Source organism: Drosophila serrata, unplaced genomic scaffold, assembly GCF_035046125.1.
Source record: "Drosophila serrata isolate PLE 108 unplaced genomic scaffold, ASM3504612v1 contig_184, whole genome shotgun sequence".
Lineage (NCBI taxonomy): Eukaryota > Metazoa > Arthropoda > Insecta > Diptera > Drosophilidae > Drosophila > Drosophila serrata.
This window is the reverse complement of record NW_028257082.1, coordinates 1,783,835-1,804,322: the sequence shown is the minus strand read 5'-3', so window position 1 is coordinate 1,804,322 and position 20,488 is coordinate 1,783,835. Positions and strand designations below refer to the sequence as shown.

The window sequence follows — 20,488 nt, the reverse complement described above, 5'->3', positions numbered from 1 at the left end:
TTCTCTTAAGATATTCCTTAAGTGTATCTCTCAATACAAACTAAATGTAAACTCCTCCCTCCGCTTTGCTTGTACTTTGCAGGCATAGCTTAAAAGATCCTAAAATGGACCATACTATACAACTAGTGTCAAAAATAAACCAAATGCATTAAATAACAATGTTTTAAGCCCATTACCCCACAGATTTTCATTATTTTCCTTAAAGATTTTCCATTCCTTACAGTTGCACTTAGGCTCGTTTCACTGTATCTGCGTTTGTGCATCTGTGTATTGGCATCTGCGAGTCTGTGAGTTGTCCACGGCAGACACCCGTGGGACGGACGGCCAACGACTAGATGGACTCAACTAGATAAAAACCTTAGTTGGCTTGGCTTGGTAACCGGCCAAAAAGGTGGAGAAATAGAGGAACGGGGCTGCAAGGAGATGGAGTGGCAACCAAGTTGGATTGGGCTGGGTGCTCAGAGTTGGGAGCTCCAACCGTCTGCATCTTCATTCCGCCTCCTTCGACGGCGGCAGTCAAGTGGAACGGCACAAAAACTTGTTAACTTTTTTCGCTACAAAAGGTCCGAAGAGTGCCAAGTTGAGTCAATCAACCTGGCAACCGGCTGCTCCGTCCTCCTCCTGCTCCTGCTCCTGCTCTGCACTTGGCAGCAATTAATCAAAAAGAGAGACCCCGTGGTACCGATGTACCGAAGTACCAAATCCAAATCCAACCCAGAGCTGCAGGCTTTATTATTGCAATCAAGTCATTTACCTGAGCAAAAAACGTTTAATTATCACTTTTCGGGGCGGCAATTAGCAATTAGCAGACAAATTTTCATGCACCTGCCACGCCCCCCTTAGCAACAGGCTCCCATCTATCTTGCTTTACTCTTGAGGGGAACTCGCCCGAACCCATATATCTCTGCATATAGGGGACTAATCGCAGCCAGAAGCTGATGAGCGGAGGCGTAGATGGTGTCACAATTGGCCACCTCATCGGCTACATTATCAAAGTCATAGGACACGATCCGATAGCCATTAAGGCTTAGTTCCACACAATAGATGACCTGCTCCAGGGTGCGAATATTGATGTAGGCCACCCAGCGACTGTGCGGCAGGAACTCGGCCACGATCAAATGGTCCGCAAAGTCCTGGCACGTGTCCACCATCTGCTGGGCGTCACGATGGGCGTGAAAATCGCACTCATCTATCTGGACGAGAGCCATTTCTCGGTAGCTTCAGGGGGGCTCTAAAATTTTGACTGGACAAGCTAGGGGAACTGAATTGATATGGTCTTTACTTTACTGCCACTTTAACTTTTTAAAAAATTATTCAAATTCTTTGTTATAAATGATTGCAGGTATCAGTTTAAGGGTTTCCATAGAGCTTTATATATGGATTATAGAAAGGAAATGCTTTAAATAGGAGTAGATCTAAATATTCCATTAAGTTGCAGAAGAACTTCAAGGTATTGTATACTTCTTACTATACTCCAAATTGAAGTGTATCCCGAAACTTTCAATCTGAGAAGTGTAGCATTATTCCCTTCTTGTTTTCAAGACATTTTTCCGTATTATGCATCCGCTTAACTCCGCCAGCTAAGCCTCTTCTTTCCTTATCTACCTTGACTTCCTCAACTCGGGCACCGGGCTCAAGTGCTCCAGGTCCTCGGGGTTCTTATATTCCACCGATGGATGGAACAAAAAGGACAAAAGAGTCTCGGGCTCAGACTCATGACAATCGCACTGGGGAAAGAGGAGGGTATAGGGGTATAGGGTAGGGTGTCGGGGTTAAGGGATAGCCTGACTTGGTGTGATTTGGCAGCACATACACAGAGCTACAGCATCCCCACATTCACATTCACACTCACATTCACATTCACATTCACAATCACAATCACCGGCAGCGGCAGCATCTTTTCCCTTACTTTTTGCTGATGAAGTTGAACAATTTGAGATACGAGCAGTGAAGGAAGGTAACCGCACAGAATGAGACGGGGCAAAGAGATGGGTTAGCGTTCCAATGGACGGAATGGACACCAAGGGACGGACAATGGACAGAGGACCGAGGACCGAGGACAGAGGACCGAGAACCCAGAACAGTGGAACGTTCATTTAGTTGCCCATGGCCATGGCAGGCAAACGTTTTCTGGCCCCGGCTACCAGGCAAAAATAAAAAATAAAATAAAAAGTTCCTGCTCTGCCAGCTCCATCTTCTGAATCTTTCCGCCAGCATCTCCTCCATTTGCTACCCGCTCCCATGACCCCCCCTCAAAACAATCAAGATGCTAAAAATGAAAAACTTTCTTGCGACACACACGCAAATTTTTCTTCAATTTTCCTTTTACTGCCGCCTAAATAGTTGATGAATTATGCGACAGCTGCTGGGCGGGAAAAAGTTGCGGAAAATTTTTATTTTAGCACACAGAAAAATAGAAAAACTTTCAACGTTAAATCAGAAAAGATAATATTGTGAAAGTAATTTAATGTTAATAATAACATTAGAGGATAATGGTACAAAAAAGTTGAGAATTTAAGTATTCTTTTTCCTTTGGTTTGGTTATGTTTATCTAAAGAAATTGATTTCTTGTACATTTTTAAACTAATTAAAAGTAATACAAGTCCAAGGACCCTTTCCTACAAATATTTTGGAACATGAAATAAACTAGGTTCTTTAAACACCCTTTTCTTTATAATCCTATAATGCCTTTCTTTCAACAAGAATTTCGAATATTAATATTATTAAATATTGAAAATTGTATGTTGGAATGTGGCATTTTCTCACTGTATGCACAAAAGTTCAGTTTCAATTTATTTTAATTGCGCTGACAGTTTACGATCTCCTCCCCTTCGCATTCATCTACCTCGCACGACGGCAATCAAAAGGAATAAATGAGTGAACGGATGAGGCGGCGGACAATGAGTTGGAAGGGAAGGTTTCGGCATCGGGAGTAAGTGCATGACCATAATCCCGACTTTAACTCTTTCACCCTTTCCCCTGCCCGGCCCCTGGGAGTGCACAGTAAGAAAGTATTCATATTTCTTGGGATTATTTCGAGGACAAGATGTGGCAAGGAATCCTCTTCAGTGACTTTATGGGTATTCCTTCTTAAAAACCTGCTCATAGAGCCGCCAATTCTTGAAGTTATAATTATGAAATATTATTATTAAAAAAGAATAATTTTCTTTTAAGAAACTTGTAGATTTTTATAAATATAAATACAAAGGTATCTTTAATTTTTCCGGTGCACCTTTCTACGTCTACCTCACTCTGATATCCCTCGCCCACTACCCGAAACCTCTCTTACTCTGCCAGCAACAATTGTCGGAGATTTATGAACGCCCCTTTGCGCTTTAAATTGAATTCAATATTTTGCAAGCGCTGCAAGCCAAAACAACAACACCAACAACTATAACAACAACACCAACAACTACAACACCAACAACAACGATGCCAAATTGTAAACAACAAAGTTTTTTGTGACCCGTTGACAGTTGCAGTTCTTTTTTTTTTGTGGCGATTGCACATTTCATGGCTTTCTTTTTTCGCGCTGAAATTGATTTTTTTCCTTTTACTCACATTATTTTTCCTCGCTTCGTTTTCACCTCACTATTATCAGTTGTGTTTATTTGTTCGAGCGAGGTGTGAAAGGCGTTTTGAGTGGGTGTGTGTATGTGCCGCCAATTGAGCTGTTTTCAGTTATTCGCTCGGCTTTGCACAGTTACCAGTCAGTTATCGCCGCTATAGGCCAACATTTAGAATTCTTACCTGAAACGAAAGAGAGAAGGGGAAAATGTGGAATTAGTGGAAAATTAAGGAGATTATTTCAGACAGGTTTCATGAACTGTGTGCATATTTAAGAGCTTGCTAAGTGGCTCTGGGATTTAAATTTATTAATTATGCGAGAGGACTTACACAGCGAGATGTCTTAAAAGATTAATAAGGCTTGTTAAAACGGCTTATTTGTGATTATTTTAAAACGGGATCGCGTATATTGGTTGTTGAATGCTTTCTGTATGACTTAAAAGACGGTTAAATATTATATTTAAAACTGATTAGTTTAGAGAATACTGAGTAGTTTCTTTTCTTATAATTTCCATTTTGTAATATTTATGCATATTTACGTAGTAGCTTCCTACCATTTAAGGCACAATTTGATTACTTAGTCCCCACTTTTGGTCCCTTTAAAGGTAGATTTTATAAAATTTCTATCTAAAATTTCTAGTATAGTATAGCAACAGCGGAGATCAAGAACAAAAATCACATCAGCAACATCAACAATACCTAAAACTTCAACAACACCAACATTAAATCTGGTAATATCAAAATCTAGAGTGGGCACAGAAGGAACATGAAGCATACCAGTAATACAACAACATTTAGAAAACCTGCAGCATCTCACAGCCGCAACCAGAGCAACATTAGCAGCAGCAACACCAACAAGTACAACAACAAGCTCGCTTAGTCCCCAACGCTAAACATTCAAAATGTTTTCGTTTGACTGAGCACAGAAACAACAACAACAACAACAACACCAACGACAACTGTCGACACGGTGAGATGGCTACGGTTGTTTCACCAGTTATTGTTGTTGTTGTTGCCATTTTCGCCGCCAGGGCGCTACATTTTGTTGTTGTTTCACTTCTCTTTCTTTCTTTCTTTAGTTGGTTGTTGTTGCTGTCGTATTTTTTCACATACAACTTGTTGTTGTTGTTGTTGTTGTTGTTGTTGTTGTTGGTGTTGCCTCTTCTGCGCCAGTCAATTCAATTTGAAGCCATTTAGCATCAATTTGCAGTAATTTGACGTATAAATTATGTCAAATTGCCGAGCAGCTTGTCATTGGGTGTATTTCGTTGTTGTTATTGTTGGTGTTGTTGCTGCCGCTTTTGTTGCTATTGGTGTTGTTGTTATTGTTGTTGTTGTTGTTGCTGTTCTCACTCCGTCAGTTCGCTCGTTTTCGGTTCCTTTGTTGTTGCTTTTGCACCTTTTTTTTTGTATTTTTACCCTCCGATTTTCGTTGTTATTGTGAGAGATTGTGTGTGCCCGCCAGGTAAAAACGAGAAGGTAAGATGGAAAGAGGAGTTCAGAGAGGGACCGGCATCATCATCAAGTCCCAGTTGCCAGTTAACCCTCCAAACCCTTCGTCCTTCCCTCTAAAAAAAGTGTATAAAACCATTGTGTGACTCGTTCGTTCCATCTCTTTTATACTACACAGCAAATAAAAAAGTATTCTTTATGTGAAAAAGAGGAACAGCAATCATTTTGTAATTTATGGAAGCAAAAGGCCCTTGAATTTTAACTAGTTTAAGCTTTCTAAGTTCTTAGATGTTTAGATATTAAAAATCTAGGTTTCTAACTTTTATTTATTTTATCAAGATGCTCTATCTAAATGTAATGTTATTTTTAACTTAATAACATAGAAATCACATTCGGTTTTGATTCGTTTTTAAAAAGGTGACTAAATATGGAACGAACACATCTCAAACAAGAAAATCACATCTGGTATTTTTTTCAGTGTTCCCCCCCATTCCTCCATTTTTACTAAGGCACGTTCGGCAGTGTGTGAATTTTATTTTCGCTTGTCGACACAAAAGAATTTCACTTAATACTGAGGCCAACAGAGACACACACTTGGAAAAGGGTCCAGAGCAGAGGTTGAGCAGTAAAAAGTGCCTCATAAAGCCGATATATAAACTAATACCAGGAGGGGTAAGTAGACTTAAGGGGAGATGGGAGGGTGAAACGAGCAAAGGCTGAAAAAGAGGGGCAACAATTTTTACGCTTTTGTGAATGTTAACATTCAAAGATATCATCAAAAAATTCACTGGAAACGCTTGTACAATAAAAACCAAAATGATAAAAAAATAAAAAGGAAAAGAAAAGGAGAACCAGCCAGAAGCCGACGATGCAGAAGCATCGAAGATCGTTTTCCCCCTCTTGTTAAGGAAAAGGGCAGAGACTCCGCTCCGGAACCCCTCGAATTTTGTCGCCTCTTGTGGATGTGGATGTGGATGTGGATGTGGATGTGGATGAGTTGCTGTTGCCGTTCACGCGTCGTAAACTCGGTAGCACCAAGAAAGACAATGCAAACAGGAAAAACTTCCGTAAATAGCAGAAGTACACGGCGAAAAAACAAGACGATAATATCAGTTGATAATTACGCCTCGGAAGTGATTCAAATTAGGTGTAGATACAAAAGAAGATTGTTTTTGCTCTGTGAGTAATTTTAAGTGAGCTTTACAGCAGGCTGCGCTACGTTACACCAACAACAACAAACATAAGATGCATAGCTCCTTACAATTTTTAAGAATATTAAGACTTGGCTCCAGGTTATTCTCTAGATATTTTTATTCTTTTCACTTTGTATTCCCTTAAAGTAAAATATGTTTCTTTTTAACCACCACCATTTACAGTATTTGCATTCATATTTCAATATTTATGTATTTTTGTGTTACATTTTTCAATGTACAAACAGAGAAAGAGAGCAAAACGTCGAGAAAAAGGGAACCTGTCACCATCAGGGGCCATGAGATATGCAAAGTTTCTCTTTTCCTCTGGTACATTTTCTCAGCACTGCAAGCTATTTGAAGAATTTCCATTTGCATTTTAATTAAGTGAATGGACAAATGACCCCAGGGGCCAGAAAGCTAAGCGGGGATGGCCACTGTTCGGGCAGAAAACTTTATTATCTGTACAAGCAATTATGCATATCATAAAACACTTTAAACATTAATGAGTGTCAGCAGCGGGAGACGGCAAAGTAAGGCCAGAGAGAAGCCGAGTCATCGTCTCATTTGGACCCCAAAAAGCCAGAGACTCGTTGCCATTCCATTCATCCACTTGGGCAACTCAGCCTCCCAAGAGACAGACGAGCAACACGGCGGGTTGGGGTAAGAAAATGTTTATTCAGAGGTGTACAAAAAATAAACGAAAAAAAGAAATCATTCGCGTTGAAAACGTTTCATATTTCAGTAACAGTCAACTTCAGATATAGATATCGAATAACAGAAATTCTTTTCGATTTAAAACCCTACATAGTTATTGTTTAAAAATTAGTAAACTTAAAAATATGTTTTCATTTGTTATTGAGCTGCAAATACACCTGATATTACTGACATTTAAATAGTGTTTATTTACATTTCTCTGATGTATCCCTCTTTACAAATAGCCTTTAGTTTGTTTATATTTATATTGAATCTTTAAGACCGCATTGTTTTCCTATATTTGTATTTATCAAGTGTTTTTATTTGATTTTGGTTGTAGAGAGTACGAAAATAGTAAATATGTATGTATAATCAAGTGTGCAAACATTTTGGGGGAGATCTGAGAAACGCTGATTGTTTTATGTTATGGGATAAGAGTAAATATTTGGTTCAAATAAGAAATAAAATACTAACATTGGAGAAATTCCACAAACAAATTTGTGAAAGTAATGATCAGGTTAATTCTTTTACCTAATGTATAACTTGTAGGTTTTAAACATTTTAATATTATTTAATTTGCTTTTTCTTGTCTAAGACAAATTTTTCCCATAATTAGGAGTCACTTTATGCTTTCAATATTCTTTATTTAATGAAATACTTTGCATTAGTTAAGCATCCATTTCGATAATCTATTTTAGACACAGGAAACACACAAATAGATCATTGTGCCCCCTCTCCGATTTGCATTTCGGTTTATCGTTTATCATTTATCGTTTACACTTCCATCTCTAAATGGACAGCCACAAAACGGAGGGGGCAAAGACATTCAGGCAGAAACAAAAGCAAAAAAGAGCTAAAAGAGACGCCCCCAAACTGATTCGGTTAGTTAGTTTATGGGCAAAGTCAGCGTGTTGCCACTTTATTGCCTGCTTTACATTTCTGTTAGTTTTCGGTCCGCACCCAGGGGCCAAAACACACACACACACTCACGCGCACAAGCAAACAAGTCGAGTCGTGTTATGCTTTGCGGCCAAATTAAAATTCGACTTAATCGTTTAAACATTTAAAAGGCAAACTAAAAGCCAGCAGGCGTCGCAAAGTTTCCCATTCCCCAGCTTCTCCTCCGGCTTCCTTTATCCTCCTTTTTTTTCCCCATACCATCCCACCTCCTTCCCTTTCCTTTTCTTTCCTCTTCCTTTTTCCTTTTTTTTTGTTGTCTTTCCTTTTTGCATGCGCAGCTCAACATGCGCCAAAAGTTGTAGCAGCCTGTTGCTATCCCGCTCGCACAGCCAGGCTTTAATGAGTGAGCGCCATACAACAAACATGGCTGCCACTGCTCTTTCTCTCTCTCGCTCTCATTTCCTCTTTCCCTCTCGCTTTGCAACTCCAAGCGACAGAGAGGCATCAAAAGCGAGCGAAAGAGATGGCCTTCCGAAAGTGGGGAGCATGGAGATTTTTACGGGATAAGTACCACAGAAGCAGGAATGGGAAAGGAGATGCTCTTTTTTTTGCAGTACAACTCAAATGTTAATTAAAATTTAAATGCTTACAGGGGACCCGTGGCAAATTAAATTTTGATTGATTCATCACAGGACCTCTCTGCGTCACTTCTGCTGAGCCGGCGAAAAAAAAGAAGGAAAACAGGAGGGCAACAGAGAACAAATGAAATAAAATTGTCACAAAAAGCTCCGTTTCCAAGTCGCCTTGACAATCGCCCCAAGTTTCAATTACCGCCGAATCGCTTAACTACCGAAAAAGGGCAATAAACCCAAATGGTCCGGAAAATAAATGTGTATATTAAAACATAAAATATATGTACGAACATTAGCGGCAGCAGCATCAGCATCAGTGTGGGCACTAGGCTAAATTATAAATCGGATTTATGACCCATAATAATATTTTTTTCGAGAGTCCAAAAGTAAGCGTAAATGTTAAGGCCAAAAAAGAAGTAAATTAAACAGCTTGTCGAGTAATTTCAATTTAATGCCTTTTTTTCTAACTTTAACGTATTTACCGCATTTAATTATTGAATGTAGATATGCATGAACACTAATGCTTTTCATAATCTTTTATGTTGCCTAAATAAAATATATTATTTATGAGTCATTAAGTTTTTTTATTAGTGAATAGTAAATTGGTTAATAGATATTGGTCATTAAAATCAATTGCAACTTATAGATTAAATTTGAATTGGTTGGATTTGAACAATTTAGATAAGGATGCAAGAGGCTTTGCCATGTCTCATATAAGTTTGGCTAGAACCGGTTGGGAATTATACAATTGAGGCAATTTTGGACTTCTACAATAGTAATACCTCTAATTGGGCAGAACAGCTCGCTACCAATAATTTATACTATATTATATACTACATACTTATACCAATTGATAATTAATCTTTCTTTTCCTATGCTTTTACCACTTGCATGATCAGTTGGAATAGGCTTTTACTTTCCCTAGTCTCATCTAAGCTTGGCTAGAACATTTTGGGGAATTATAGAATTCAGAAAAGCTTCGACTGTAAGTTAGACCTCTAATTGGGTAGAACATCTCCCCACTAATCACTTCTTCTTTCCCATTTGCAACTTAAACTCACTTTTCTTTTGATTTCGGTCCTTGCATGATCAGGTGCTTAAATTTTATAGCATGGGCGTAGTATTTACCACTGTTCCGTTCCGATTTAGTCATTATCCCAGCACACTTTAGTAATGCTAATTCTGTTGGTGGGGCCCCAAGATTGCTCCTAATGCCACGCTGACATGCAATCATCAAACTTTTGGTTTTCCATTGTGTTCCACAGTTTTTTCCTCGTTACATTAATTATTTGTTGTTGTTTCTGAAAGGTTTCCACCTCTGACAAAAGAGGGCAATGAAAAGAATTCCAACTCGGGAGGGAAGACTCCGAAACAAAACGCAAAGAACTCGGAGGCAGTGTGTGGTGGTGTTGTTGCTGTTGTTGATAGCAATCAACATCAATTAAAGCAGCTGTCTGTCTTTCTGTCCCGCTGTTGCTGCTGCTTTAGCCGTGTAATTATATTCCTTGTTGCGCCTTTTGGCTGCATCATCATCATCATCATTATCATCACCGCGATCATCGGCAATGCATTATGCACTACTACCAGCAACATGTTGCTGCTGCACCTCCAACTAGTAGCAACTCTCTGTCCGTCCGTCTGTCCGTTTGTCCGTCTGTCCGTCTGTCAGTTCTGATGGCAACTGTTGATAATTATAATCCGCTTGTGGTTAAAATGGTGTTGCCTACCTTACTGGCGATAAGCGCGCATGAATAATTATGTTGCCGCTGTCGCTGAGCATAGCTGACGTAGCTGTTGATGTTGCAGCTAATGCTGATGTTGCTGCTGCTGCTGCTGATGTTGCTGCTGTTGCTGTTGCTGTTGTAGCAATGTGTGCGCGACAACTCATGAATAATTAATGCACTGCACCGCAGCGACTCTGTTTCTGTCGCTGGCTAAATGTTCCTGCTGCAACTTGTCTGGCGTATCTTTTCAATTACAGCCGGAAATCGTGAATTACGACGGACAAGTCTTAGCTGGCAATAAAAAGAGGCAAAAAAAGCAGCAGCAGCAGCACTGCCATTCTCATTGTTGATTAACTTTGACAGTTGCTATTGTTACTGAGCAAATATTTATTAAATACACAGCAGCAATCTCCTCTGAGGGTGCCGACAACGACAACGACAACGACGACGACGACGACGATGACAACAATTAACACTCAAACGGCAGTGGCAACTATTATCAACTCAATTTGAATAAATTCGCTCGTGACAAAACGCAAAAGGTAGGGGAAAACACGCTAAAGTTCCCACCTTAAATTAAATAAGCAATGAGTGGGTCTTGCAAAAAATACAGAAAAAAAAAAAAAAGGTTCGGGGCGGTCGCACAATTGGCACTTGAAAGGCATCAAGATACAATGGCAATAACTGCAGCAGCAGCAGCAGCAGCAGCGTCAAACAAGCTAAACAAGTATTGCTGCTGTGCCGAGCAACAGCAACAGCAGCAGCAACAGCAACAGCAGCAACATCAGCAGATAAAAGGCAGACAAAAGGCACGAGATGTGAGAGACGTCTAGGGTTGCTGCCTGGGAATTGAATTCCATTCAAAAGACGGCAGCAGGCTGTTTGTCATACTTGCAACAGCCACAGTAACAGCAACAGCAGTGGCAGCATTGGCCAGAAGCAGAACCCAGTGAAATGGCTTACATGCATTTCTCTCCCCCCCCCCCACACTCTTTGCAGAGGCAGGCGTGTTGAGGTGTGTTGAGATAGCATCTTGCATAAAATTACTGCCAGTGGAAGCAGCAACAGCAACAGCAGCAGCAGCAGCAGCAGGAGCAGGAGCCAGAGCCACCAGCGACGTGGCTGCCTGATGCTATGCCACTGATAGCCTCGAAATTGTTGGCAGTTGCAATTTGCTGTTTGGAATTTTAAGCGAGCCAACAATGAAGTTCAAACCGAAGCAAAGTGAGGGAAACAAAAAGCGCACAAAAAAGATACAAGTAAAATAAAAAAAAGCAAGAACCGAAAGGAAGAAAGTCAGAGGAGCCCCATCCCGACAGCAACATCATTCGCATGCTCATCAGGAGCAACAGCAACGGCAGTCGAAAAGCCAGGGCTTCCAAGTTTAACCCATCGTCTCTGGTATCGATTTTTGATTGCCTTTAAAAGAAAAAAACATTCGATTTTCGGAACAAAGAAAGTCTAGATTGTTGCCAGCAAAATTGCTTTTAACTTATAGTTTTTGGGCGGAAACATGTCATGTTTGCATAATGCCTAGATATGTGGCTTACAACTTTGGGAGAAAGGCATTACAACCAAGTAGATTATTATTTTCGTTTTAGAAAAGACTTGTTTTTATATAGCTCCCTCAGATATTTAATATAATAATAAAAACCTGACTATATCTAGCTTAAATTATAAAGAAATACTAACTTGAAATATGTGATAGACAGAAAACTTGTAGGGTTATATTATTTACAGACAAAATAATATATTATTAATACAGGCAAGGAAATGCATAGCTTTTTCCCCTTGCTATTACCAGCTTTAAAACAATTTAAGAGGATAAATTGTATAAAATTCCCGCTTAAAGCTTTAAAGGTAATGAAACTTGAGTCAGCAAAGGATATTTAACGCCAGTTGGCGGATAAAATGTGTAAGTTTTTTTTGCCAACTTGGCTGAAAATGGGTTAAGTTTTAGGGGGTCCCCCTTCTGGGTACCAAAGTCGAAGAGCTCCGTTGAATTCGAGACCTGCGATTGCAATAAAAGTCAGCAGGCAGGCACTGATGTGTTTGCTCCTGCTGCTCCTGACTTGGTCCTCCTTCCCCAGTTGGATTTTATTTCACTGCTGCCTTTCGTTTTTTATTTATTTTTTATTTATTTTTTATTTATTTTTTCAACTCGCTTCCATTCAATTCCTGCTGCTGCTGCTTGTGCTGTTGGCTTTGCATAAGCCCGTAGTTCATTTGAGCAAAAAAGCAAAACAAAAATCGAAATAAGATATAGCCAGGCAGCAGCAGCAGCAGCCAGCACGATTTATGTTAATCAGACAAGAAGGTAGCGGGTTTTAGGGGCTTTTGGGGAGAAGTATGGAATCAGAGTTGGAGTCGGGAGTCGGGAGTCAGCGCCAGCCAGTTGCATTCAATCATCTTTTATCTGGCAGGCATCGTCGGAGTTTGGTGGGGATTTCTTTTTCTTTTCGGCATTATGTATCGCTTAGTTGCATTTGGCGCACTTTCGGATTTTCTATCTATGTATCTTTCTTTTATTTTTTTTTCTGTGAAACTTAAACCCAAAACGCCAAGTCAAAGTTTGATTCGTGTTTTTCCCCCAGAGAGACTTCAATTTGATTCGTTATCGATTTGATTTCAATTTGCCAAATGTTTTAGCTATTTATGTCAATGACTAACTTTGAAGAGAAAGTCGCATTAAAATACTCGTTAATGAGTTGAATAAAGAGCCTACAGAAATGTAATTATATATTAAATTAAAAGAATTTAATTGTAATTGAACTACAAAAACCATACAAAACACTACGCTTTGTGGCTTGCTAACATAAATAAACTAATTTATTATGTTCATCGAGCCTCTTTATTACATTTATTTAATTCAAATCATTTCCGTTTGTTACTTACTCAATAAAAACAATAGTAAACGTGTCGAAATACCAACCTGCAATGAGAAAAATAATATTATTTAATTAATTTCAATTGAAAATCAATAAGTACAATTATTATAATAATACAAATATGCAAACCATATTCAATATAAATTGTTTGCATTTAATTTGCAATTGAAAACCAACAAAAATGATGTACACAGAAACGGGAAGGGGAACCAAGTTTATGGTTTCTGATGAAAATGAATTGTGGGAAAAGCGGAAAATATCTGTCGACTAGCAAAAATTCTGCCTTAAATTCATTTACCAAGTTGATTTTTAAGTGCCCCAGCTTCTTTTTCCGGCTACCACCTCCTCCTCCTTCTCCTCCTCCTCCTCCTACACTCACTTTGTTTAGTTTGGGATGCTTTGGTTTCCCCTTAAATAATTCACAAACATTTTCGGCCAAAAAAACATATTTCTCGTTTTTTCGTTCGTTTGCAGTTTTATACCAGGAAAATTCAGAAGACGAGAGGCAACTGGGAATAAACTGAAAAGTTGATAGCAGGGTGAGTCAGCTGTAAAAATATTTTGTATTTTTCTGATTTATTTGTTAGATTAAAATCTATAAAGGAGAGTAGGTCTGAAGTATATTTTCCTTTGTTTACATAAATTTCATAATTTTTGCAGTTTTTTAATTGGGAAAATTCGTGAGTTTCGTAAAAAAAAAAATGTATGTTGCATTCCTTTTTCTTTTAAACCTAAACCTACAATGTGACCGTTTATTTTGCAGAACATTTTTAAATTCGTCAAGTTAATAGAAAAAAGCCTTTGTTATCACATGAAATAATGACATAAAATGTACAAAACTGCCTGATTAATATAAATCCTTAATTTGAAGTTTTTTTCATTTAAAAAGTAAACCTGTATGACCATATATTTCTAATTTTTTAAATAATAATACTCCAAAAGCAGACATTCTATAACTAAAGACCTATCTAAACTCTAATTTACTGCCCCTATCTTTGAATATATCATTATCTAGATTATAGAATCCAAGTATTTTCCGATTTTTCCTATTTTCCTAACTGAATCACCCTAACTCTGTGGATATAACATGCGAATGACTCGCTGACTAGCAGCTGACTGAATGGCTGAAAGTCTCAAATGACTGACTGCCCGTCCGACTGTCCGACTTGTTCTGCCCTCCTCTTCTGCATTTTTCCTCAACAAAAAAAGTTGGAAAAAAACGTACAGAAGAGGAAGAAGATATATAGTAGTTGTGCCATTTCTGCGCTTTTCATGCACTTTTTGCGCCGGATGTGCAGCACGGCGCAAAATACAAAAAAAAAAAAAACTAAAAATGCCGAAAAAGAGAGCACAGCAAAAGAAAATTGTAATTTCAACAAAGCAAAGAAAATGGCACAAAAAAAAAGAAGAAAAAGTACGACCCAATGGCCACTCCCGCACACGCCCCCATCACTATTTTACAATTTTTTATACACACAAAACCATACATATATCTATATATATATATAAATGTATATGCATTTATTTTGTGTAGTTTTTGTTGAACTAAAAACTTTTCGCCGTTAGGAAAGGGGAAAATGCGTTTTTGATGCTGTTTTGCTGCTGGGTGGATTGGGTGGCTCTTTGGGTTGCATTTAGCCACCGGCACTTGCCAACTTAAAGCATTAAGCTGATGCCAATTATGCATTGTTTGCCTGCTCCCGTTCCCGTTCCTGGATAGCAATTGTTAGCCCCTCGCCACGGCCCGATGATGGCCTCCGCCTCTGCCTCTGCCTCTGCTATCGCCGGTCTGTGTTGGGCAAAATTGAAACAACTTTTGCAATTACTTTCCGTAAACAAAACAAATGTGCTCCAGTCACGCAATCGCCTCCGTCTGTCCCCAAAAACAATAATTACCCGAGCATTGTTCATGCATACATTCATATAATGGTAATGACAATAACGAGCCTCAGCGGTTACCAGAGAGTGAGGAGGGTTGGGGAGAAGGTAAGAGAGGGTTGACAGGGGGTAGGAGGTAGAGAGTTGCTCGCTCGTCTTGAACAAGTTGTTAAATTGTTATTTTAGCGCTTTGTTCGCCCCCCTGCACTCTGCAACCTGTTCCCCGGGTTAGCGATTAACAGAACTCTCAGGTACGTACAGTGAACGCCCACAAATAAAGAAGCCTAATTGAAGTGTTTTTACCCCCCATTCAATCATGGCCAGCAAAGAGGCAATTCGAAAAGTTATGACTGAAATAATGCCATAGAAGAATTGTAAAGCCAATCAGTAGGAAAAAAAGTTATAAACCTACAATCTTCAAGTTAAATTATAATCGGAGGTTAACGTTTATATACTCGGGTTATTTGTAATATACGATCTGAATGGGGTTTATATAAAATAACTTGGGCGTAAATAATTACTAAACTATTAGAAAGGGTAAGAACTTATGGTTTATTTCATTTTAAAATATTTTCCTAACCTGTAGTTAACTTATAGTTAGCTTAATTTGAAGTTAATCGTTAAATCTTAAGAAACTTAATATAGGTATTCACGTAGTCCTGATATATTTAATATATGAAGTACATATGATTCGTACAAATATAAACCAAATCTGCTATCCTCAGGTTATTACATTTCATTAATTTTCGTAACCCTTGGTTAGCTTGTACTTGGCTAAATTTTAAAACCCCTCGACCATATATTTAAATGTCCATCAAATTGAATTTATAATTATATATTTATGATTTCCCTTTGAAAGCTTTATTAATTCCTGATGTAACAAGACTTGTTAATGCCTCGAAAAGTTGAAAGGGATATGACATTTATGTTCCCTTGTAATTTACCGTCTGCTATTGTGTGGTTAAACCCTGATGCGTATATATCAGTTATTTATACATATATATATATATATTTGTATGGACAGAAACACACCCTTATCATTCGCTCCCTGTCCCCTTTACTCATTTGCATATCATATTTTTCGAGCTTGCCGCATTCAGGGCAACAATTTTATTATTACGTTTATTTGACTTGCATATGTGCATACATAAGCAGTTTGCCACAGGACTGACTGGCGTCAGGACACTGGCAGTTGGATTGCAATTTCCATTGTCGGTTTCTGCCTTGGCTCGTAAATCCTCATGGATACAAAGATACAACAACATGGCCCATGCCCCTGGCAATTCTATTCCAATTCTCTCTGTCTCTCTATATATGCTATGTATCCTTTGGGTATCTTCTTCCTCGATTTAATTACGCCCTGCAATCGACACGGAATTGTTTCAACTGGCCAAAATTGGAGTTTACAAACACCTTTCGTCCATTGTGCCTGACCTCTCTCTACTATCTCGATTGGAATGCATCCATTTACCCATCCAAAACCCTGTTCAAAATTTCACCCACTCGATAATTCAATTATGCATGCCATTTAATGTGTCAGGATACAAGGATGCCAGGATCTCTCTCTCTCTCCCTCTGTGTGTGTGGATGAAGAGGACTAATTTCAATTTTCCATAAAGCGAACATTGTTCGAAAGGAAAACCGCACCCAATCTAATCAATTTTGCATATACTGCACAAATTATATTTGTGTTTTGTGTCCACTCCATTTTGCAATTCAAATATTATTCTCCACAGGAGTGTGTGTGAGTCCCAACCACTCCTTCCTTCTTCCTTTCCATTTACAACTCCCAGTCACGTAGCAAAGTATGAGAATTCCGAAACCAAATTGAGGATGTCTTTTTATGGTGAATACTTGGCAATTTTCTTTCTCCACAGGAGGAGACCAGGAGAGTTGCCTGGGTGTTATGCCCTGATTTGGTTTGGAATAGTTTCTCAAACTACACTTAGTTATGTCCATTGATCGGGCCTCTGGTTCAATAAATGTATTTTTTCCTTTTCAAATATCTTAATGCTTTATGGAAAAATAAATATAGTGATACTTGGAATTTAGTTTTTCTGCTGCGTAGACTGTAATTAGAGCAAATTGCGAAAAGGAAAGAAAAATTATCACTTAGCTGTCAATGTTCCAATTAACATATTTTTCCACTCATTTTATTTAGCCAACTTTTGCATTTCATTCCCGAAAACCCACGCCCACGCCTTTAACTTGAACAGAAGCAAAACAAAAATAATATAAATATATTGTACCGTTGCACACTTTTGAGTTCAATGCCCAAAAAAGTACGATAAATTAAAGCAAAGTCAGCAGAGAGAGCAAGAAAATAAAAATAAAACGATTGTGTCAATTCTTGAATGAAGTCTAAATTTAAGTTAATGTTCGCACACAATTTTACAATTTTGTACGGCTTGTATGTAGATCACGTGGCCCACACACCACGGGGAGCATTAAATTAATTAGCAGCCCGCAATTGGCCCGATTCTGTGAATTTACCCAACAAATTGCCGCATAACTCAATTCCCTTTAGCCAATGTGTTTGTAGCCAAGTGTTGTATTTCAAAGCCAATAAATAATGTAAATTAATTAGAGTGGAATTTTATTTCGCACAAATATGTGCACTGAGAAAATAAACTGGAGATACCAACCAGTACTTTATTTAAATTTTAATGTTCTTTTGCATATTTTTAGAGGCTAAGGTTTTTGTTGATTTTTTAAGTTTGTTGCTAATTTAACTAAGAATATTATTACTATATTTGCAATAAAATTTATTGATATTATTTTGGTTTAAACTCAGAGAATGGCTTCGTGGCTTACTATCTTATTTTGCCCTTAAAATTCTCAAGTACGTAGTCAGTGAATCTTTTAATTCAAAGAAGTATATTAAGGGTAAAATGAGATGAAGAACCATTAATATGACAAGAGAGTTTTATTTGACAAATTTGCTAAAAATAATACTAATTTTTGGTAAATTCTTAACTAAAAATATTTTATTACTATCTATAATTTGAATTCTTAATTCTATTTAGTGTTTCACTGAACCTACACTTGGGAATGGCAAGGACAAAACTAGACTAAACAATAAACCATTAATATTATAAAAAACAAAAAGGAAGCTAACTTCGGGAAATCAAAATTTCTATATCCTTGCAGAGAAAATCCTTCATAACTCAGTCAAAAATGTTATAATTTTTAATCGGAAAGCTTTTCCATGTTAGTTTTTGGTAGGGTAATAAATCTGCATACTTAAATTAAAATTAAAATTTTTGTCAATTTTTGACAGTTTTAATGATGTAACCCCTCCTTTCCTTTTTTTTGGAAAAATTTGAAAAAAAAAATTTCGAAAATTAATTTTTTGACCAGATATAGCTTAATCGATTTGGCTGTTTATTCTGATCAAGAATATATATGATTTTTAGTGTCGGAAATGCCTTCTTCCATGCGTTTCATGATTCTGATTGAAATGATAATACCCTGAAAAGGTATAAATAAGGTTCTAATGAATTTTAATAAAATTGCAAAGAGTTTTAAAATTTATAGTGTAAAATCATAAAAACCTTACTAATTTTTCCAGTGTACCCACATAGATAAACAATGATTAGTCGATGCCAGAGACACACACACAGAGAGAGAGAGAGAGAGAGTAGTGAGAGCAGCACAGTGCCTGGTAATTTAATTGAAAATGGCAGCCCCCGGGCGGCCCAGACAAAGGCCGATAATACCCATAGTACTGTATCTGAAAATCCGCCGGGCGGATCAAGTTGTTTTTGCTTCTGCCTCTCGTTGTTGTTGTTGTTATTGCATGTATGCGAATGGCACTTGGCACGTTCCGTGCCAGGGCAAAAAAAAAAATTCTCATAATAATTAAACGAAAAACGCGTTGATTGCATGCAATTTGCATTTTACGACTGGCGACGACGTGGGCAAACATGGCAATGAATGGGCAAGCAGCAACCTGGTGGGATGTGGCTATGGGATTGGGTCGTTGTGAGTGTGTCTGTGTCCAGTTGCCGGGGCTATCCAGGTATGTGGAAAAGGAATCCACTACCTGGTCCCCAGGTCAGCGGTGTGTGCGTGCGTGCGTGATTGCCACACACACACACACACACAAAACGTGACTGGCTTACATTGCGCATTTCGATTTGACATTTGCAAATTATCTTTCAAGCGATCCGTTTTGGCATTTGGTTACCAAATCGTGTAAAAAAATACGATATAAATCTGTGATAAGACGATGGCAAAATTTAAACTAGTTGGAATAGTTATTTGGAAAATTAAAGCAAGGAGTTTATGAAGGTTTATATCATAATTTTTACACTGAAAGCAAATCTTCAAAAGATTAAGCTTAAACTGTTTACTTAATTAAATCAAGAGTGCTTAGTTTTCACTTATTTATTATTATTTTTTCTCAGAAATACATCCACTTTCAAATTATTTATCTTTTATAAATGATCACTCATATTTTCCATTTTAAGAATATATTTCTATAAATAATAATACATTTTTAAGACACTAAAAAAATTATTTCCCCATCTAAACAGATTCCCTACAAGATTCTTTATATTTTCCATATATTATAGATAGTACCACGTGAGTCACGTTCCCATCTCTAGATGCTTTTTCACTTCGTATAAAATCCACTTTTTAACTTATCTGTAATCTTTTATATTACCACTCATAATTTCCATTATAAGAAACTATTTCTGTAACTAACTGTAATATTATACATTCCCTGGACCTCGACAAAATTACTCCCTATTCTTAATAATACATTAATACATTTCCTTAAAGTTTTTTAAATATTTTCCTAAAATGTAAGATATGCATTCGTGTCACGTTCCCATCTCTAGATGCTTTTCCACACCGTATATAACAGGGGGTGTGTGCTTGTTAGGGCAGGTCCGAAAGCGGCAGTAATTGAAACTCAATAAGCCAGACCTATCATTATCAGGTTGGAGACCCACAACACCTGCCTGCTCTGGAGTCTTTATGGCCCAGACAACACCCCTTTTAGCAATTGATTGACAAATGATTCGGTTCGATTAGTTCGATTACTGCCAAGGCATTCGAACAAAAGCAAAAAAAAAGTAAAGATGAAAGTGCGATCAGGAAATTAATTAAATTTACTGTGGGAATATTCCACATTTCATTAGACTTTAATAAAATTTTAATACGAGGGAAATATACGGCACAAGTTTCCGCTTTTGCTTTTGTTTTTCGTAAAATTTTTATTCTGTTCCTGTCATTGCTTTGTGTGTTTCCCAATAAATAACTAATCGAATGAGATGGAAATTTTCAAATGTATATAGAAAACAAGAAAGGAAGCTAACTTCGGCACGCCGAAGTTTATATACCCTTGCAGATAGAACTTCTATGAATAGGAATCCATACAATATAAATTATATATATTTGTGTTAAAAAACAATGAAGTAATACCTGCTTTCATTTCATTCACCTATACATATTATATTTGCAGTTTTACATTCACAGATTTTCATTTTTCCTCTACATCAAACGATCGTTTGTATGGCACCTATATGATATAGTCGTCTGATTTTTACGGA

The 20,488-nt window shown here is 37.7% G+C and overlaps 3 protein-coding genes across 3 annotated transcripts in view; 1 reads left to right on the top strand and 2 right to left on the bottom strand.

Moving 5' to 3' along the window:
- sbb (scribbler) overlaps positions 1–20,488 on the bottom strand; it is a 105,677-nt gene that overhangs the window by 34,404 nt on the left and 50,785 nt on the right. The gene's annotated exons all lie outside the window — the stretch shown is intronic.
- The window catches only part of LOC110191598 (protein GSKIP homolog), a 70,565-nt gene continuing 50,785 nt past the window's right edge, over positions 709–20,488 (bottom strand). The window contains exon 3 of the mRNA XM_086827930.1: positions 709–3,750. Coding sequence (XP_086684056.1) covers positions 858–1,208 — 351 coding nt within the window. The 5' untranslated portion in view covers positions 1,209–3,750 and the 3' untranslated portion in view covers positions 709–857. The remainder of the gene's footprint in view (positions 3,751–20,488) is intronic.
- Tango8 (Transport and Golgi organization 8) lies at positions 10,836–12,025 on the top strand. Its single transcript, XM_020962487.2, has one exon. The coding sequence runs from the start codon at positions 10,836–10,838 to the stop codon at positions 10,992–10,994; it is 159 nt and encodes a 52-aa protein (XP_020818146.2). The 3' UTR covers positions 10,995–12,025.